At 41.7% G+C, this 16,279-nt stretch overlaps 1 protein-coding gene across 1 annotated transcript in view; it reads right to left on the bottom strand.

Annotated features, from left to right (window-relative positions):
* The window catches only part of BPIFB3 (BPI fold containing family B member 3), a 35,172-nt gene that overhangs the window by 5,023 nt on the left and 13,870 nt on the right, over positions 1-16,279 (bottom strand). The window contains exons 6-12 of the mRNA XM_069107231.1: positions 15,917-15,977; positions 15,181-15,272; positions 14,262-14,441; positions 12,996-13,049; positions 7,183-7,353; positions 5,256-5,323; positions 1,144-1,186 (exon numbers count right to left, since the gene is read on the bottom strand). Coding sequence (XP_068963332.1) covers positions 1,144-1,186; positions 5,256-5,323; positions 7,183-7,353; positions 12,996-13,049; positions 14,262-14,441; positions 15,181-15,272; positions 15,917-15,977 — 669 coding nt within the window. The remainder of the gene's footprint in view (positions 1-1,143; positions 1,187-5,255; positions 5,324-7,182; positions 7,354-12,995; positions 13,050-14,261; positions 14,442-15,180; positions 15,273-15,916; positions 15,978-16,279) is intronic.

The raw sequence follows: 16,279 nt of genomic DNA, 5'->3' as shown, positions 1-16,279 counted from the left end.
ACACACACACACACACACACACACACACACACACACACACACACACATCTTGTCTCCCTAATTATAATGTAAATTCCTTGAGGGCAGGTACTTCTTTGTATCCCCAGCACTTAACACAGTGCTTATCATATAACAAGCATTTAATGTTTATCAAATGAATGGAGGAATTGAATGAATGAATGACAGTGCCACCAAAGGTAGTATTTATCCTCTATGACTATTGGTTCTAAGGGCACACCTGCAATCCCAAAATCCCATCATTCCTTTAAAAACCACCAGAGATCTACCATCATCATTTATCTATAGCTTTCTAGAATCTGTTCATTCTTCACCCTGAGTTTCCTAGGGGTGACAATTTCTTTATTCTATTGGGTTAAATGACTTTTATTGACTCTAAAGCTCTCCCTTTCAAGTTTCCAGGGATCACCTAATTCTGGCACTCAAGAACCCCAGTTAATCTCCCAGTGTTCTATCCAGAGCTACAATGGGCTGTCAGCCTACTGTGGTAGAAAAGCCACTTGACTAGAAGTTGCAGGTCCTAAGTCTGAGTTGTATTTTAGCCATTGACTCAGTCATTATATTTCTCTGGGTCTTAATTTCCTCTTCTGTAAAATAAACATGATAGCAGACATGCCTCCTTCATGGAACCTGTGAGGGTCATTTGAGAGAATGGATGTGATGGACTGTGGAGGTCCACGGAGGAGTCAAGGCCATCCATTGGCCCAACCTCCGCCCCCAAAAATTATCCCAGGGACTTCAAGTTAAAATACATACAAACAGTAATTTGGAAAGGGAAAAAGTTGTGCCCCAAAAGGCAGAAGATGGTGAAGGAATGGGAGGAAGAGAAAACTTACCCTGGATGTCTTTGAGACGTTTGGCATCAGCTGGGGTGTAGCTGCTTCCTCAGACCTGCTGGATCCCTCCCTCCCTTCCCAGTAGCAGCTCAAGATCTCAAAGTGTTTGTACTCTGACCCTCTGAACCCCAAGGAAATGCTTTGTCTAGGGCTGGGGTTAGCGGAGCTGAAACAGTGGGGACCGTGTGGCTAAACCTATCCCTTCACATAAGCAATCTGTGGCATTTCTGGGATGGATCCAAAGATGACCCACTCCCCTTCGATCCCATGGCCTTCCCCAAGGACTTACATCAAAGTCAGCAGTATAGGAAGAAGCCAGCTGGGCACTGAGCCTGCGGGAATGAAGAGAGATATTGATGGGTTATGGATAAGACAGGGGAGAGCTGGTAAAGCAGAAGGCCCGCCGGCTTCCTCCAAACTCACAAATTTCTCTAAAATGTTATTCTTATAAGAGACATTAGAGATCATCTGGCCCAAACCTTTCATTTTGTAGATTAAAAAACTAAAGCTCAGAGAAGAAAGGAAAGAAGCCTGCAATGTCCCAGGACAGCCCTCTATCATCTCATCTGATCTTCACAACAATGCCGGGAGGCAGGTGGTGTTATTATTCCCACCTTACACTTGAGGGAACTGAGACAGACAGGTGAAATGATTTGACCCAGAGTCGAGCAGCCAGCTGGTCAGTGTCTGAAGCTGTATTTGAACTCGGGGCAGGGATTATCTTTCTTTTCATTGATTGCATCCCTAACATTTAGCACAGTACCTGGCTCAGAGTAGGCACTTCATAAATGTGTATTGGATTGGGTCGGACTCCAAGCCCAGCAGACAATAACTTGCTTGAGATCACATAGCTAGGAAATGATAGAGTATTTCCATTATACTAAGCTGACCTCCACAACCCAGAGAAGTAAGGAAGGACCAGGAGAAAGAAAAGAGAGGAGAGGGCAGTCCTAGACCACTGACCACAATGGCTAGCTTGGATTGCTGTGCTTTTGTTGGGGCCTAGAGAGGGACAAATCCTCTTGTTATGAACAAAGGGAGAAAAAGAAAAGGAAGGACCAGGGAAACTGTGACTGGTTCAGACACAGAGAGGCTACGGATTTAAGTTCTCTTAGAATGTCTCCCCCTATGCCCTTGTCCCTGCCGCTAGAAGAGATAGTTATGCCTTTAATTCACGGAATGTCCTTGGGCAAGTTTCTGGGTCACAGGCTTCTCCTCTGTAAAATGAAGGGAATGTACTACCAGGTTTCTTAAATATGTGTGTATGTGTATATACACACACATATATGCAGTTTACTGAAGCCTATAGATTCACATAATAATACCTTTAAATGCATACAACTAAAATACATAGGACAAGGAAAGAAACCAATTACATAGAAATATAGTTATAAAAAAAACACTTTTTTAAACACATACAAGTTCAAGGACCCCAGGTTAAGAACTTCTAGACTAAATGATCTCTGATTTCAGCTCAAACAGAAAGTAAGTCTCCTACTTGCTAAGGGTTAAGGTATTAAATGCCTCTGGAGGGAAATAGCTGATTATCTGAGAACACATTAGTAGGGATTAGTTTATCATCTAAACCACTACCTTGGGGCACAGGAGATTTGGTAAGGGATAGAAAAAGGGGCGGTGTCAACTAACAATTATAACTTTCTAACAAGGAGTTTAAAGAGAGGAAGCCTGACATCCATACACTTTCGATTAGAGTTGAGGTGTAAACAAGACCCTCACTCAAGAATAGGCCAATTGTTCTTCTCTGCAGCTTAACATTAACCTGCCTCTTTGCACTACCTGGTCAGACAATTTTCTCAGCCAGTGGAAAGGTCAAATGTGACAGGGACAGGCTGTCTGAGGTTAGTCTAAGAGAAGAAATCTGGAGAGAGGGATTTGAGTGTTAGCCAATGAGAGCTGAGAGGGGAAGTGGGGAGAGGGGACCCTCAGTAGTCAGAGGCCGGTGTGAAGAAAGGAGGGAGGGAGGGAAGAAAAGAGGAAGGAAGGAAAGAAGGGATGAAGGGAGGAAGGAAGGAAGCAAGCAAGCATTTATTAAATACCTACCGGGTGCCACATACTCTGCTAAGTAGTTGCAAATATCATCTCATTTGATCCTCACAACAATCTGGCAAATAGATGCTATTATTATCCTCATTTCACAAATCAGGAAATTGAGGCAAACAGAGGTTAAGTGAATTGACCAGGGTCATACAACTAGTAAGTGTCTAAGGCTAGATTTGAATTCCAGGCCCAGGACTCTATCCACTGCCCCCACTTAACTGCCTCAAAGCTGGCAGAGATAGCCAAAGTCCTAGAATAAAAGATACAAGGGGTCTCATCTAGTCAGGTCTAGTCCTGTTCTAACAATCATACCAAACTGCCTTCTTTTATGAAATAAAGGAAACAAGAACTAGAGAGATAAATACTTACCCAGGCTTTGGGGCCTCTTTGCCAGCTTGACTAAGGGGGTCAAGTATATTCCTGGGCATTTAATGTCTTTGTAGCAGACTTAAAGAATAACAGAATCTCCGGGCTTTCTAAGGCATTGAGTCCAACCTGTACTTCCCCAATTCCAGGACCTCCCTTGGCTATTACCATAAGCCTTTCCTCTTTTGAACAATTCTGATTAGAACTGAGGCCAGAGAAGTCTGCCCAAAGCACATCCAGGTTCAGATTCTCAGGGCTAGTCATAGAACCAAGAACCATAGAAGGTAGCATGACCAATGCACATGACCGGCACACTGGACTGAGACTCAAGAGACCCAGCCTCTAGCCTGAACTCTGCCATTAGCTTACTATGAAACTTGGGCAGTCACTTCTCTTCTCGACTTTAATTTCCCTCTCTATAAAATGAGTGAGTTAGACTAGATGGTCTGTAGGGCCCCTCCCATCCCCAACATTGTTGATTATTATGTATTAAAGAACCTTTCAGCTCTAAATTCTGTATTCTTGGGATGTTCTAGCTCTGATATGGTACATTCTAAAATCCCTTTCAGATATTATATTTTCTGTTCTAAGGTCATCTGGCCTTCTATATTCTAAGGTCCCTCTAATTCTGCCAGTCTATGTTTCTCAGTCTTGAGGTTGGATTCTGCTTAGGAAAGAGCAATGAACAAATTGCAGAGTAATAGATCCAACAGTCCCAACCACTTAAATAGCTGAACCATGGCTATGCCTTAACACATAAAAGGTCAATCAGTTCAGTCATTATGGTAAATATATATGTATATATATTATAGAAACTATAATATATTTTATAGACAGACTGATATGTACATTACATATACATATCATATATGCATGTAATATATACAATATAATATCTATACATATAATGTACATATCACTCTATCTGGAGAAGGTACTAAATTTTCAGGCTCAGATGTCATATCTTAAAGACATAAGGAAGGACACTAGATATCCCAGTGGATAGAATACACTTGGCATCAGGAAGACCTGAGTTCTAAAATCTGGCCTCAGATACTTTTTAGCTGTTTGACCCTGGGCAGGTCTGTAATGCCTCAGTTTCCACATCTGTAAAATGCAGATAATAATAGCACCTATCACCCAAGGTTTTTGTGAGAATAAAATGAGCTAATTTTTGGAAAGAAAAAGAGACATAATCAGCAATTGTATTAACTGTGTTCAATCTGACCTGCTGTCTCAGCAACATTTGAGAAATATGTAATAGACTGTAGAAACACCAATATTTTTATACTAGAAAAAAGGATTAAAAGTGGGTACTAAAACTATGTAAAAGAAAAAGTCTACTATCAATACCAACATCGATGGAATATAGGCTGGTGGAACAGAAGAACCAATTGAGTTTAAGTCAGAAGACATGGGTTTAAGTCCTAACACTTCCCAGATATGTGATCATGACCCAGTTACTTCCTTCTTTGGGTCTTAGTTTTCCAATCTGCAAAATGGGGGTAATATTACCTACCTACATGAAGAAGTTATGAACAACAACAGGTAAAAATGAGTGAACATAAAGTATTCTGCAATCATAGCCCCAGAAAAGTATTTCCTGATGATTGTTTCTGAAAAGCTTAATTCAATTACAATAAATAAACACTGTTTAAGCCTTTAGTATGAGGAAGCAGAAAAAGCACTGGTCCCTCTAGCTCTGAAGGACCCACTCCAGCAAGGGTCCTCTCTCTGATCCACCCTCCTTCCAGGTCTTTTGACCTGGTTTTGAATCCTGGCTTTCACTTTCTGTGACTTTAGCCAATTGACTTAACCTCCCTGGGCCTCAGTTTCCTCATCTGTACAATAAAAGGTTTGGAAGAGATGATCTCTAAGTTCCTTTTCACTTCTATTTAAAAGGCACTGTGAGTGGATACTGCAAATCCATCTGTATCCAACAGCACACCAATGAAAAAATAAAGTCTGCCCCATTACCGTTCCAGAGAGAGGGACACGTGGAGTTTAGTTGCTGAGGTAGCTAGCTGAGCACTCAGTGTCAGGACCTGGGTGAAGAAAATATATAACCAACATTAATCTGATCCTCTGTCAAGTTTTCAGTGCACTGAAATTGAATGGAAAAAAGTAGAATAGGCATCCTTCATTTATAGAATATATACATAAAACTTGTTTCTCTCTAAATGATCTTTTAGTCTCTATTTTTGTTGATAAGTTTTGTTTTTATACAAACTTCATTTCTAAATGTCTCCTTCTTTTCCCTATCTAGCAAGCCATTCTTCGTTTTAAAAACAATTATAATTTTCTTAAAGAGAAAAATAGTTGTTCAACAAAAGCAACCAACACATCAACTTTGTGTAATTGAATGTGTGACATCCACACCCATAGTCCTTCACTTCTAACAAAGAAAGGTGGAAAATGCACTTCTTCCTCTCTGGGATCAAGTTTGATTTACACAGCCTTGAGTTTCTTCCTTTCTTCCTTTGTTCTTTTCTTTCTTCCTTCCTTCCTTTTTTTCTTTCCATTTACATTATTTTGGCCATTGAGTAATTGTCTTCTTGATTCTACTTACCTCCCTCTGCATCAGTTCTCTGAACAATCTTAATTAAGCAAATCCTTCCTGCCATCCATCCAGTCCCACAATAATTTCCCAGGTGAAAGAAAAAAAAATCCTCATATGTAAAAAAAATGTTTAGTACAAAGGGGTTTAGATAGTGACCAGGCTATAAATTCCAGTATTGTGATAGAACGGAAAAAGTCCTGAGCTGAAATCAGGAGAACCTAGCTCTGATACTAATTTACTGGGAAGTTATTTAATTTCCTAGTAAGGAAGGCAATTAGGTGGCTTGGTGGATAAAACACCCGTCCTGAAGAAAGGAAGACCTGAGTGCAAATCTGAACTTAGCTACTTCCCAGCTATGTAATTCTGGGCAAATCACATAACCTCTGTCTGTTTCATTTTTCCCCATCTGTAAAATAGGGATAATAATTGCAACTACCTCCAAGTCGTTGTAAGAGTCAAATGAGATAATATTTGTAAAATGCTTGGCAAACCTTAAAGATACATAGGTGCTAGCTGTTATTATGCCTTGGGGTTTTGTTTTGCCCATCCTCAAAATAAAGGGGTTCAATTACATGGTCTCTAAGATTACTTTCAGCTCTAACTTTCTATGTACTAAGGTCTCTTTCAGCTCTGACATTTTAAAATTCTGTTTCTATAGCCCTTTTCTGACCCTCAGTCATCCCTCTGCTCCCTCACGGCACATTTCCCCAGTGGGTTCCAGTGTCCAATACATATTCCTGCCTGAACAGTCCTACAGTGTAAGAGGCTCCATAACTGGGCTTGGAGCCCTGATTCCTGGGCATCCTTAAGTTGACCCTGAAGGCCATTCTCAAAGGAGGAATCCAGACACACTGTGGTGAGCCTTGCCGGCATCAGTGTTTGATCTCTCAAGTGGAATATGCTGCCATTATTATTACTATTAATATTGTTATTGTCATTATTTTTCAGTAACAACAATTATTCGGCAGTAGTAACAATAACACACATATAAGAGAAATTTAAGGTTTGCAATAAGCTTTTATCACAAAAACCTATGATGGAGGATAGTGCAATAAACATTATCCTCATGAGGAAATTAAGGCTCAGAGAGGTTAAATTACTTTCCCAAGGTCACACAGATAATAAATCACAATGATGAAACAAAATTCAAACTGAGATCCTCTGACTCCCAATCCAGCGGTAGTAGGGGCAATGGTAGTGGCAACTATACTAAGAAGGCTAGTCAGGACTTGAACCCAAATCCTCAGACTGTAAATTCTATGACTTTTCCACCTTTGTCATTGTAAGCTCAGCTCATGTTTCCTAGTTGTGATTCCAGAAAAGTAAAAAAGGACAGATGCTCACCGCATTCAGTGAAAACAGGGAATCAGAGGTCCCATGGGAGTGGTAAACTAACACCTCCATAGACGCAGGGAGGGTCACAGAGGCTTTCCCACTCTTCAGCACAAATGTTGGAGTCTCCCTTACTCTCAGTGTGATCATCAAAGCTTGGTCTGGGGGAAGAGCTCCCAGGGTCTGTGAGAGAAATGCAAGATAAGCTTCCATAGCAAAGGCTAAGAAGCAAAATAATAAAAGAACCAGAAGAACTTAAAATCAGAAAAAGTTCTAGAGCTAAAAGCACAGCAGACTCGGAAGATGAAATAGTGAGAGCAGGAGAGCATCCCAACCCTCCAGGACTGCAAGAACAGCTGTAACTAGGCCCAGGCAATCAGGGCTTTTCCCAAGGGCACCAAAATTAGGAGCTGTCACTGTTCACTCCATTGGCTATAATCCTTCTTTACAATTTGACTAAAGTTTAATGTGAAGGTATTTGTAGATCCTATATTTGATTGCATGCCGCCATGGGGTGGGGAGAGAGGGAGGGGGAGAAAATGTGAAATTCAAGGGATTATGGAACTGAATGTAGTAAACTAAAAGTAAATGAATAATTAAAAAAAAAAACAATTAGGAGCTGTACTAACAGTACTTGTATTCCTTTAGCAGCAGGCATAGAAACAATCAAACTTTAGCTCATAATTATCAAGAATAATTAATTAACATAGAAAACCATCAGAGTTCCACCCCCTCCTCCCTTCCCCCCCTTTTCCCCACCTATCAGAGGCTTTAAGGTGATTCAGGCATTTTCTATCTCCCTTTACTGCCTCATTGTCCCAGGGCCTCTCCCACACCTAAGAGTTTTGCCTCAAAGTCCAAGGTCCCCCTCCCCCTACAAAATCCCTGAATGTCTTTTTTTTTTTAAGCAGTTGGGGTTAAGTAGCTTGCTCAAGGTTACACAGCCAGTTATTTCTGGGTGTGGTGCTGAGTATCTGAGCCCAGATTTGATCCCTAGGTCATCCCGACACTGGAGCCGGTGCTCTTACTCGCTGAGACACCTGGCCGCCCCTCTAAATATGTCTTTAAAAGTTGTTTGAGGGTTAGATTTCCTCACCGCAGGTAACCAAATTGCTGGTTGCAACTTTTGGTGGAAGGGCATTTCAGAATTCCCCTGGGTGATGCAGGGTTGCATTGATGCCCTTTAGGAAAGGAAACTGCCTGCCCAAACTTTCAGGAACTTCCTAGCTTAACTCAGACTCTACACTGTTGTATCCTGGCTGACTTCATACCAGGCTACACAGCACATAATAACCTAACCCTTTTCCATCTCTTGCTCTGGAAACCATAATGAAAGCAACAGAACCATACCAAGAAAAGACATGTCAAATAATAGGTGTGCATCCACTCATCATCCCTGTGACCTCCCTGTCCAAAACATTTTTTTCCTGACCACTCTATGTAATGTCTTCTCTTAAGCTCATTGAGGAAAGGGATTAGCTTCACTTTTTGTTTTGTATCCACAGTACTTATCATAGTGTCTGGAATACAGAAAGCGAATCATGAATGCTTTTTACTTCATTCATTCAGGTCCTGAAACATCACTTGGACATCTGGATCTATCCCACTTATCCTTTCTTCTGATCAGAAAGTCCTTCCTATCATCTAACCCAAATCTCTCTAATGTCCACTTTCTCTGATCAGGTGACCCTAAAATCAGTTAGGCCATGGAAACATCCTTTCACTCATATATATAACAGTACTATATAACACATAAGACCATTTTGCCCATCTCTCCCTCTACTACTGGGAAAAATCTAATGTATTTTTTAATTACATCATACTCACTGCCACAGCCCAAGGGAATCCTACCTTGTGACAAAGAAAAATGCTTTATAATTCTAATAGACCTTAAGACCACTCACTGCTAGATAGATAGCCTGCTTTTGGGGAGGGGGATGGATCCTTAATGGTTTCTGTGTTTAACTATTTTTGCCAACTAGGATTATTAGCACAGCTCCCCATTTTGGTGCCCTTGGAGAAAGCCCTGATCGCCTGTTCCTAGTTACAGCTATTCTTCCATCCCAGGGCTAGGATCCTCTCCCCTGCTCCCCTTATTTCATCTTCAGATCTCTGCTGTGCTTTCCAGGGCTAAAGTTAGTAACTAAAAGACATTTTACTCTGTCACTGGGCAGGATTCAATATGGGGGCAGGGAGGAGGGACTATGAGGAAATAAAAAATATATTTTCAAAAAATTTTTTAAAACAAGAAGAAAAGTTGTTATAAACAGCAACATAATTAAATATGCAACTGATAAACCTTCAGAGGCAGTGAGATGGTACAGCAGATAGTATGCCAGGCCTAGAGTCAGGAAGACCTGAGTTTTAATATGGTTTCAGGGATTTCCTAGCTATGTGACCCTGGGAAAGTCACTTAATTTCTGTCTACCTCGGTTCTCTCACCTATAAAATAATAATAATATGCACCACTCAGGGTTGTTGTGAGGTTCAAATATTTGTAAAATACTTGGAACATAGTAGGCACTTGTTTCCTCCTTTATCATCTCTCAAATAAAACATAAATTCCTAACTGCTGCCCTATGCAATTCGGCTTCATACTGTTTCCCTTCAGATATTTTATATTCCAGACAAATTGTACCCTTCTCCATTGTTTTTTACTTGCTTTCTCCTGTCTCTCTGCCTTTGTTCAAACTATCCTCCCTGACGAAAAAAAAAATCCTTCCTTTCACTCAAGGGAGAAGTGACCGCCTTCCTTCATGAAGCCTTCCTTGTTCTCCACTGTCCCCAATCCATTTTACAATCCAGCTAATTCTGTCCCCATAGCACTCCCACACCTATCCTCTTCTCCTCCCTCCCATGGCCACCACACTCGTTAAAGCCCTTACCCCTTGCCACAACTCTCCTGCTTAAAGACTTCCATTGGCTCCCTATTCCTCTAGAATCAAATACAAAAGCCTCATCCTGAGAGTTCAGGCCCCTGTACTTAGCACCTTTCCTGGCCCATAATATTTCCATTACTTTGTAAGCTCCTTAAGTACAAGAGCTATTGCAACCTTTCCTTGTATCCCCAGTGTCTTGGCACAGTGCTGAGAACAAACCAGGTGTTTAATAAATGTTGGCTTGTTGACTTGACATAGTAAACCCCTAATAAATGCTTGATGACTAACTGGAAGACATTCCATCTCCAGCCTACTTGGGCAGCCTTGTTTCACATTACTCACCACCATGACTTCTAATTGCAACCACATTGAACTAGCTTCTGTTCCTTAAAATACAAACTTCCATGTCACCCTCTGCACAGACCATCCCTCAAGCCTACAATATACTCCCTGCACAGTTCCACTTCTCAGAATAATTATCTCCTTCCAAGATTTAGCTCAGGGACTGGGAAGCTGATCCCTCCAGCTGACAGAACTTTCTCTTCTCAGGCCTTCCTATATCATTTTGTCACATCTCCCATTCTCAAACTCTAGTGCCCAGCCAAACTGGCCTTCTCCTACATAATATTCCATTTCCTCTCTCTATACTTTTGTACTAGCTGTGCCCAATGCCTGGCCTGCCCTCCCTTCTTAAATCAGGTCTCTTGGAAACCCTACTTTCCTTTAAAATTTAGCTCAAACACTCCCTTCTATGTGAAACACTTCCTGATTCAACCACCTACGCTCTCCCTCCTAAATATCTTATATTTATTATGTGTGTATTCTGTATATATCTATATATGTAAATAGACTACCAGGTCTATTTCATTATTGTCTTTGTATCTCCAGTTGCTGGCATACAGTTGGGGCAGCCAGAAGAATTACTGGATATAGTACTGGACCTGGAGTCAGGAAGTAATTGATTTTCAGTCATATCTAACTCCTCATGTCCCCATTTGGGATTTTCTTAGCAAGGATACTGGAGTGGTTTGCCATTTCCCTCTCTAGCTCATTTTACAGATGAGGAAACTGAGACAAGCAAGGTTAAGTGACTTGTCCAGGGTCACATAACTAATAAGTGTCTGAGGCCAGATTTTGAACTCCGGAAGATGAGTCTTCCTGACTCCAGGCCCAGTGCTCTATCTACTGCTCCATCTAGATATCCCTAGAGTCAGGAGTACCGAGTTCAAATCCAGCCTCAGATACTTAATAGTTGTATGATCCTAGGCAAATCACTTAGCCCTGTTTGCCTCAGTTTCTTCATCTGTAAAAAGAGCTGGAAAAGGAAATGACTAACCCCTCCAGTACTTTGCCAAGAAAACCCCATGGACAGTATTGGCATGCTGTGGTCTACAGGGTCATAAGGAATTGTACAAGACTGAACAATAATAACAGTAGGCGATTAATAAATGTTTGTTGACTGTATTCCTCCCCAATCATACTCTACCTTGTAGCATATTTGTCTGTGTATGTATCATTACCTGATGAATGTAATCAGCTCCTCGAAGACAGGACTTTCACATGAGATTGCATGAAATTCCCTATTTGAGGAGTTTGCCAACTTTAAAGCTCTGTGTAAATGCTGACCCTTCTTGCTGTTATCCTTGGGCTGATCCCCAGTGGCTACTAGCACTGTTCTCTTCACAGCACTTAACGCTTGGTGGAACTAAATGAATTGAATGTGATGGGCTCGAATATGAAAAATCTCCCAGCCCTTTGCCTGGACTTTCTCTCACTTTCTACTTTGCTCTGAACTCACACTTCCCTGAAGCACAGTTATTTCTATCTCTCACCTTCTTCCTCTCCCACCCACTCTTCAGTTTGTAAGATCCTGAAGAAGGGTCTCTATGTTCCATCTGTCTTTGCATCCCTAGCACCAAGCACAGGGCCCTGTGTAGTAAATATACCACATCAGTTTGCTAAATGATTTAATCAATCTTAGTGCCCTCATTCTTCCCCCAAGCCCCCTTCAAGCCAACTGTGACCTCAGACTTTCCCTCCATTAAAATTTGTTCTCAAGAAAGGATATGATATTGGCCAGATATATTTGAATATGAATTTTGAATAGTATCAATAAAGGAAGTCTTGGAGATGATCTGGTCCAGGTGTGGGGAACCTGCGGCCTCAAGGCCACATGTGACTCTCTATAACCTCTTTTGACTGTCAAAGAGACACACTTGAGGACCTAGAGGGCTGTGTGTGGCCTCCAGGCTGTATGTTCCCCACCCCTGACTAGTCAAACTCCCTCATTGTACAAAAGAAGAAACTGAGGCCTAAAGATAAGAGATGACTTGTCCAAGATCACATAGCTAATTAATGGCAAAAGCGGAATTAGAAATCAGGTCTCTGGCTTTCCTTGGATCCAGGTCAGAACCTTAACTATAAATCCTAGTACCAGGGGCAAATTGAAGTGAGGGAAGGAATTGGACCAGTCAACACCCTCTTAGGATTGGGGAAGGGGAAAGCAGTAGGGCCCTAAGAGAGACAATCCAACCTGTGGTGCAGTTGTGAGGAGAAAAAGGGACACCCACCTTCCCGGCCCCCTCCTCTGACCTGCATCGACCCATGACTGTCTACCCTCACCCTCTTCCAAGTTTGCCTTTCTCTCAACTCCTGCAGGTACAACGGCCAAAGGGAAAATGGGTCTCCTGAATGCAGCATGGAGGAAATATCAATATCAAAGATATTGGCCTCTGGACAAACCCCTCACAGCCTGGCCCTAATTACAGCTCTAACTCCTACAGTCATATCGAGTAGGGTGGGCCTCATTCAACCTCAAGCGAAGTCCAAAACTACTCAACTATCCAATTTTCTCTTATGATCCACTTAATATGCTTTTTCTTTGCATGGAAGGAGGACCCAGAGGGAAGGAGACAGGTTAATAGCAGATGTGACAATTTCACTTACCTTGGGAAGCAGTCCTGCCAAAGCCGTGGTTGTCATGGGGACACTGCTAGGAACCTGTATGCAGACCAGACACAGTCAATTAGAGGAGAAGGGCCATACATGATTGTTAGGCTAGAGACCTTGAAATGATGTTTGGGAGGATGGGTCTAGGAAGAGGGGACAGTGACCTACAAAGCCATTTCCCTGTCTCTCCTTCTACCTGGAGTAATCCTTTATAAACATGTATATGAAAAGTAAATATTATTTTATACATATATAATATATGCATATGTATATGTACAAATATATGAAATTTACAATTTATATGTCATTTATGTAGCAGTTTAAAATTTGCAAATATTTTATAAATATTATCTCATTTGATCCTTACAACAATACTGGGAGATAGGTTCTATGATCATTTCTATTTTGCAGATGAGGAAACAGGCAGAAAAGGTTAAGTGACTTGTCTAGGGTCACATAGCTAGTAAAATATCTGAGGCTGGATTTGAACTCATGTTTTAATATTCCAGGTCAAGTCCACTATTTACTTCATCAAATAGCTGCCTTTGTGGGTTTTTCAAAGTGCTTTTTCATATTTCACCCTCTCATTGGAAACTGAGCTTATTATGTGCCTTTAACATATGAAAAAACTGAATTTCAGAAAGGGAAAATGCTCACATTGCCTACATTTAAAGTGTTTTTAAAAGGCCCATCAAACATTTTCCTTATCACAAGCCTAGAATTTCCGAGAATTGATTATGCTTGTTTTATAGTTGAAGAAGCTGAGATCCAGAAAGGTGAAATTGACTTGCCCAAGGTCACACAGCAAGTTAGTGCAGAGCTGGCACTTGGACCTTGGACTTTTCTGAATCCAAGGCTTTTTCTCCCATACCTCACTGCCTCCCATGTTCCCTTCAAGACAAATCCCAGCCCATACTGAAAGGAGAATATGGAAAGTAGGCCAATCATGGTTTCAGGGTTGGAAGAGACCTTAGAGATTATCTGTTTCAGTACCCTCATTTTACAGATGAAAAAATTGAGGCCAGAGAGGTTAAGATTAAATGACTTGGTCAAGGTCACACAGAATAAATAGCAGAACTGGGATTTGAACCCAGGACCTCTAAACTCAATACCTGTGTTCTTTCCATTCAGCAAAATTGGGAAAATGCTCTAAGCTCTCTGCTAAAATGGTGGTAGGACGGGATATCTGGACCCCACAGAGAAAATCATCCCCAGAGCCAGCATCTCTAGACCTATAGTAAGTTCTTGACCCCTGTCACTCACCAGTCCAGGTGTGATATCAATATCCAGGGCCCCGTTGGTCTGCAGGAGTCCAAACACAGTGTGGAAGAGATACAATGGCACTGTCACCTGGGAGGTATGATCGTCCTTTGGGGGCAACTTGATAGGCTTTGGAGGCTCAGGGAAGTCGATCAGGTTACCAGATACACTCTTAACCACAGACTGAGGGCAAAGGGGTTGGGGAGTGGAATGGAGAAAGTGGGAAAGGATATGAATCTGTCCTCATGTATTGGCTTCCAGCCCATATCCCCCAACTCCCCATGTCAACTCTGCCTGGCCACCTATGTCCAGGCATGACACCAACAGACCCTAAAGAAGTGGGATTAGAGGAGTCCTTACCCTGAAAAAGAGCACCCTAGGAAAGATAAAAAGCTGTTGTCAAACCTCTGAGAAGCTACCAAGGGGAAGAGGGATCAAACATGGTTTGTTGGGTCCCAGAAAGTAGGACTGAGACCAATAGGTGAAAATTACAATTCAATAAAAGGAAGAATTTTCAAAAATTCAGAGCTATTCCACAATAGCATGGCTGCTCAGGAGATAATGAGCTTCCTTTTGGGAAAGAGGAGGAAGACAGAAGGGTTATATAGGCAGAGGTTGAAGGACTACTTCTCAAGGAAACTAGGGACAGGCACCCTGTTCAGGCATGGGTCACTTTGATGATTCTTCAGTTCTCTTTTAGGTCTAAGAGTTGTTCTTTCAGTAAAAGCTGCCATGAGCCCCACCCACCTACCGAGGCACCCACATCCAAGTTTTCTCTAAGAAGCATCTCGATGGCTGGAAAGTGGCCTGCAACAGCCCCAAGGCCTTGACCATTACAGAAAGAAAAAAGTGAGTCATTCACAATTCTCACTTAGAGGATGCTTTTAAGGTAGCTTTAAAGTAGCTTTCAAAGCTTACTCACATTGATGTCCAACTGGATATACTGGTGGGAGATGATGGGCAGAGTAGCAACAGTGAATTCCACAGTGCCCAGGGCACCAAGGGGGATAAGGCCTAAAAGGGAAGAGAATAGAGTGTCATTAAATGAGTCCTGAGTTCAATGATTCTAACCCACTACAGCCCTAGCCTGCGGGTCTTTATTCCACTTAGTCTAATGTCTTCAAGCATTTAATATGTGTTATAGTGGAAATAGCATGAAAAGTGAGGTTTCTCACTGCATGAGAGGCAGGCTGATACAATGGAAAGAGAATCCACATTAAATCCTGCCTCTACACTGACTACCCATGTGACTTTGGACAGGCTACTTGGGGCTCTTTGGACATAAGTTTTCATCATGTCTAAAAGGCAATCAGTCCTGCCTAACTCAGGGGTTGCTGTAAGGATGCACTGATACAGGTAACACTTTAGTAAACTAGAAGTTATTTAGAAATATCAGCTATAATTGTTGATGGAGATAGCACACATCTGTCCACATCTGCCCAATGCCACCCAGAACTTTCATGCATCTTCTCTTGTTAGAGCTGCCTGATGAAAGCCTTGTGAGAGACACAGGACAAGGATTATCATTCCCATTTTCTATAGGAGAAAACTGAGACTCCAAAACCTGGTCAGGGTCACACAGATTTTAAGTCCTTACATGACAGTAGAGAGGGAAACAGAGAAGAAAACACATGGAGGGAGTAGTACTGGCAACTTACTAAGCACAGCACCCAACAGCTCATTCACCACCACCAGGACGCTCTCCACAATGGGACACAGCTGCATGGGAGAGAAGGGAGACACAAGGGTAGGAGTCCTGGGATTGTGGGATTTAGAGAGGATTGGACTAAAGGCCTTAGAACTACTCTTCATTTCTAGGTCTCTGATTCCACGATCCCTCTCTGGGCTTCAACTGCTCTCTCTGTAACATGGATTCTTTAGATAATGATGATGATGATAATTGATGAGTGATGATGATGATAAAAATGTTAACATTTACATAGCATTTTAAGGCTTACAAAATGTTATGCATATATTCTTTGATGCTTACAACAATCCTAAGAAATAGTTGAGGAAACTGA

The sequence above is a fragment of the Petaurus breviceps genome, unplaced genomic scaffold (genome assembly GCF_028583685.1).
Source record: "Petaurus breviceps papuanus isolate PSGF00001 unplaced genomic scaffold, PetGlider_PUasm1.0 89262, whole genome shotgun sequence".
Lineage (NCBI taxonomy): Eukaryota > Metazoa > Chordata > Mammalia > Diprotodontia > Petauridae > Petaurus > Petaurus breviceps.
Note: the sequence above shows the minus strand (reverse complement) of the source record. Positions and strands in the feature narration are given on the sequence as shown.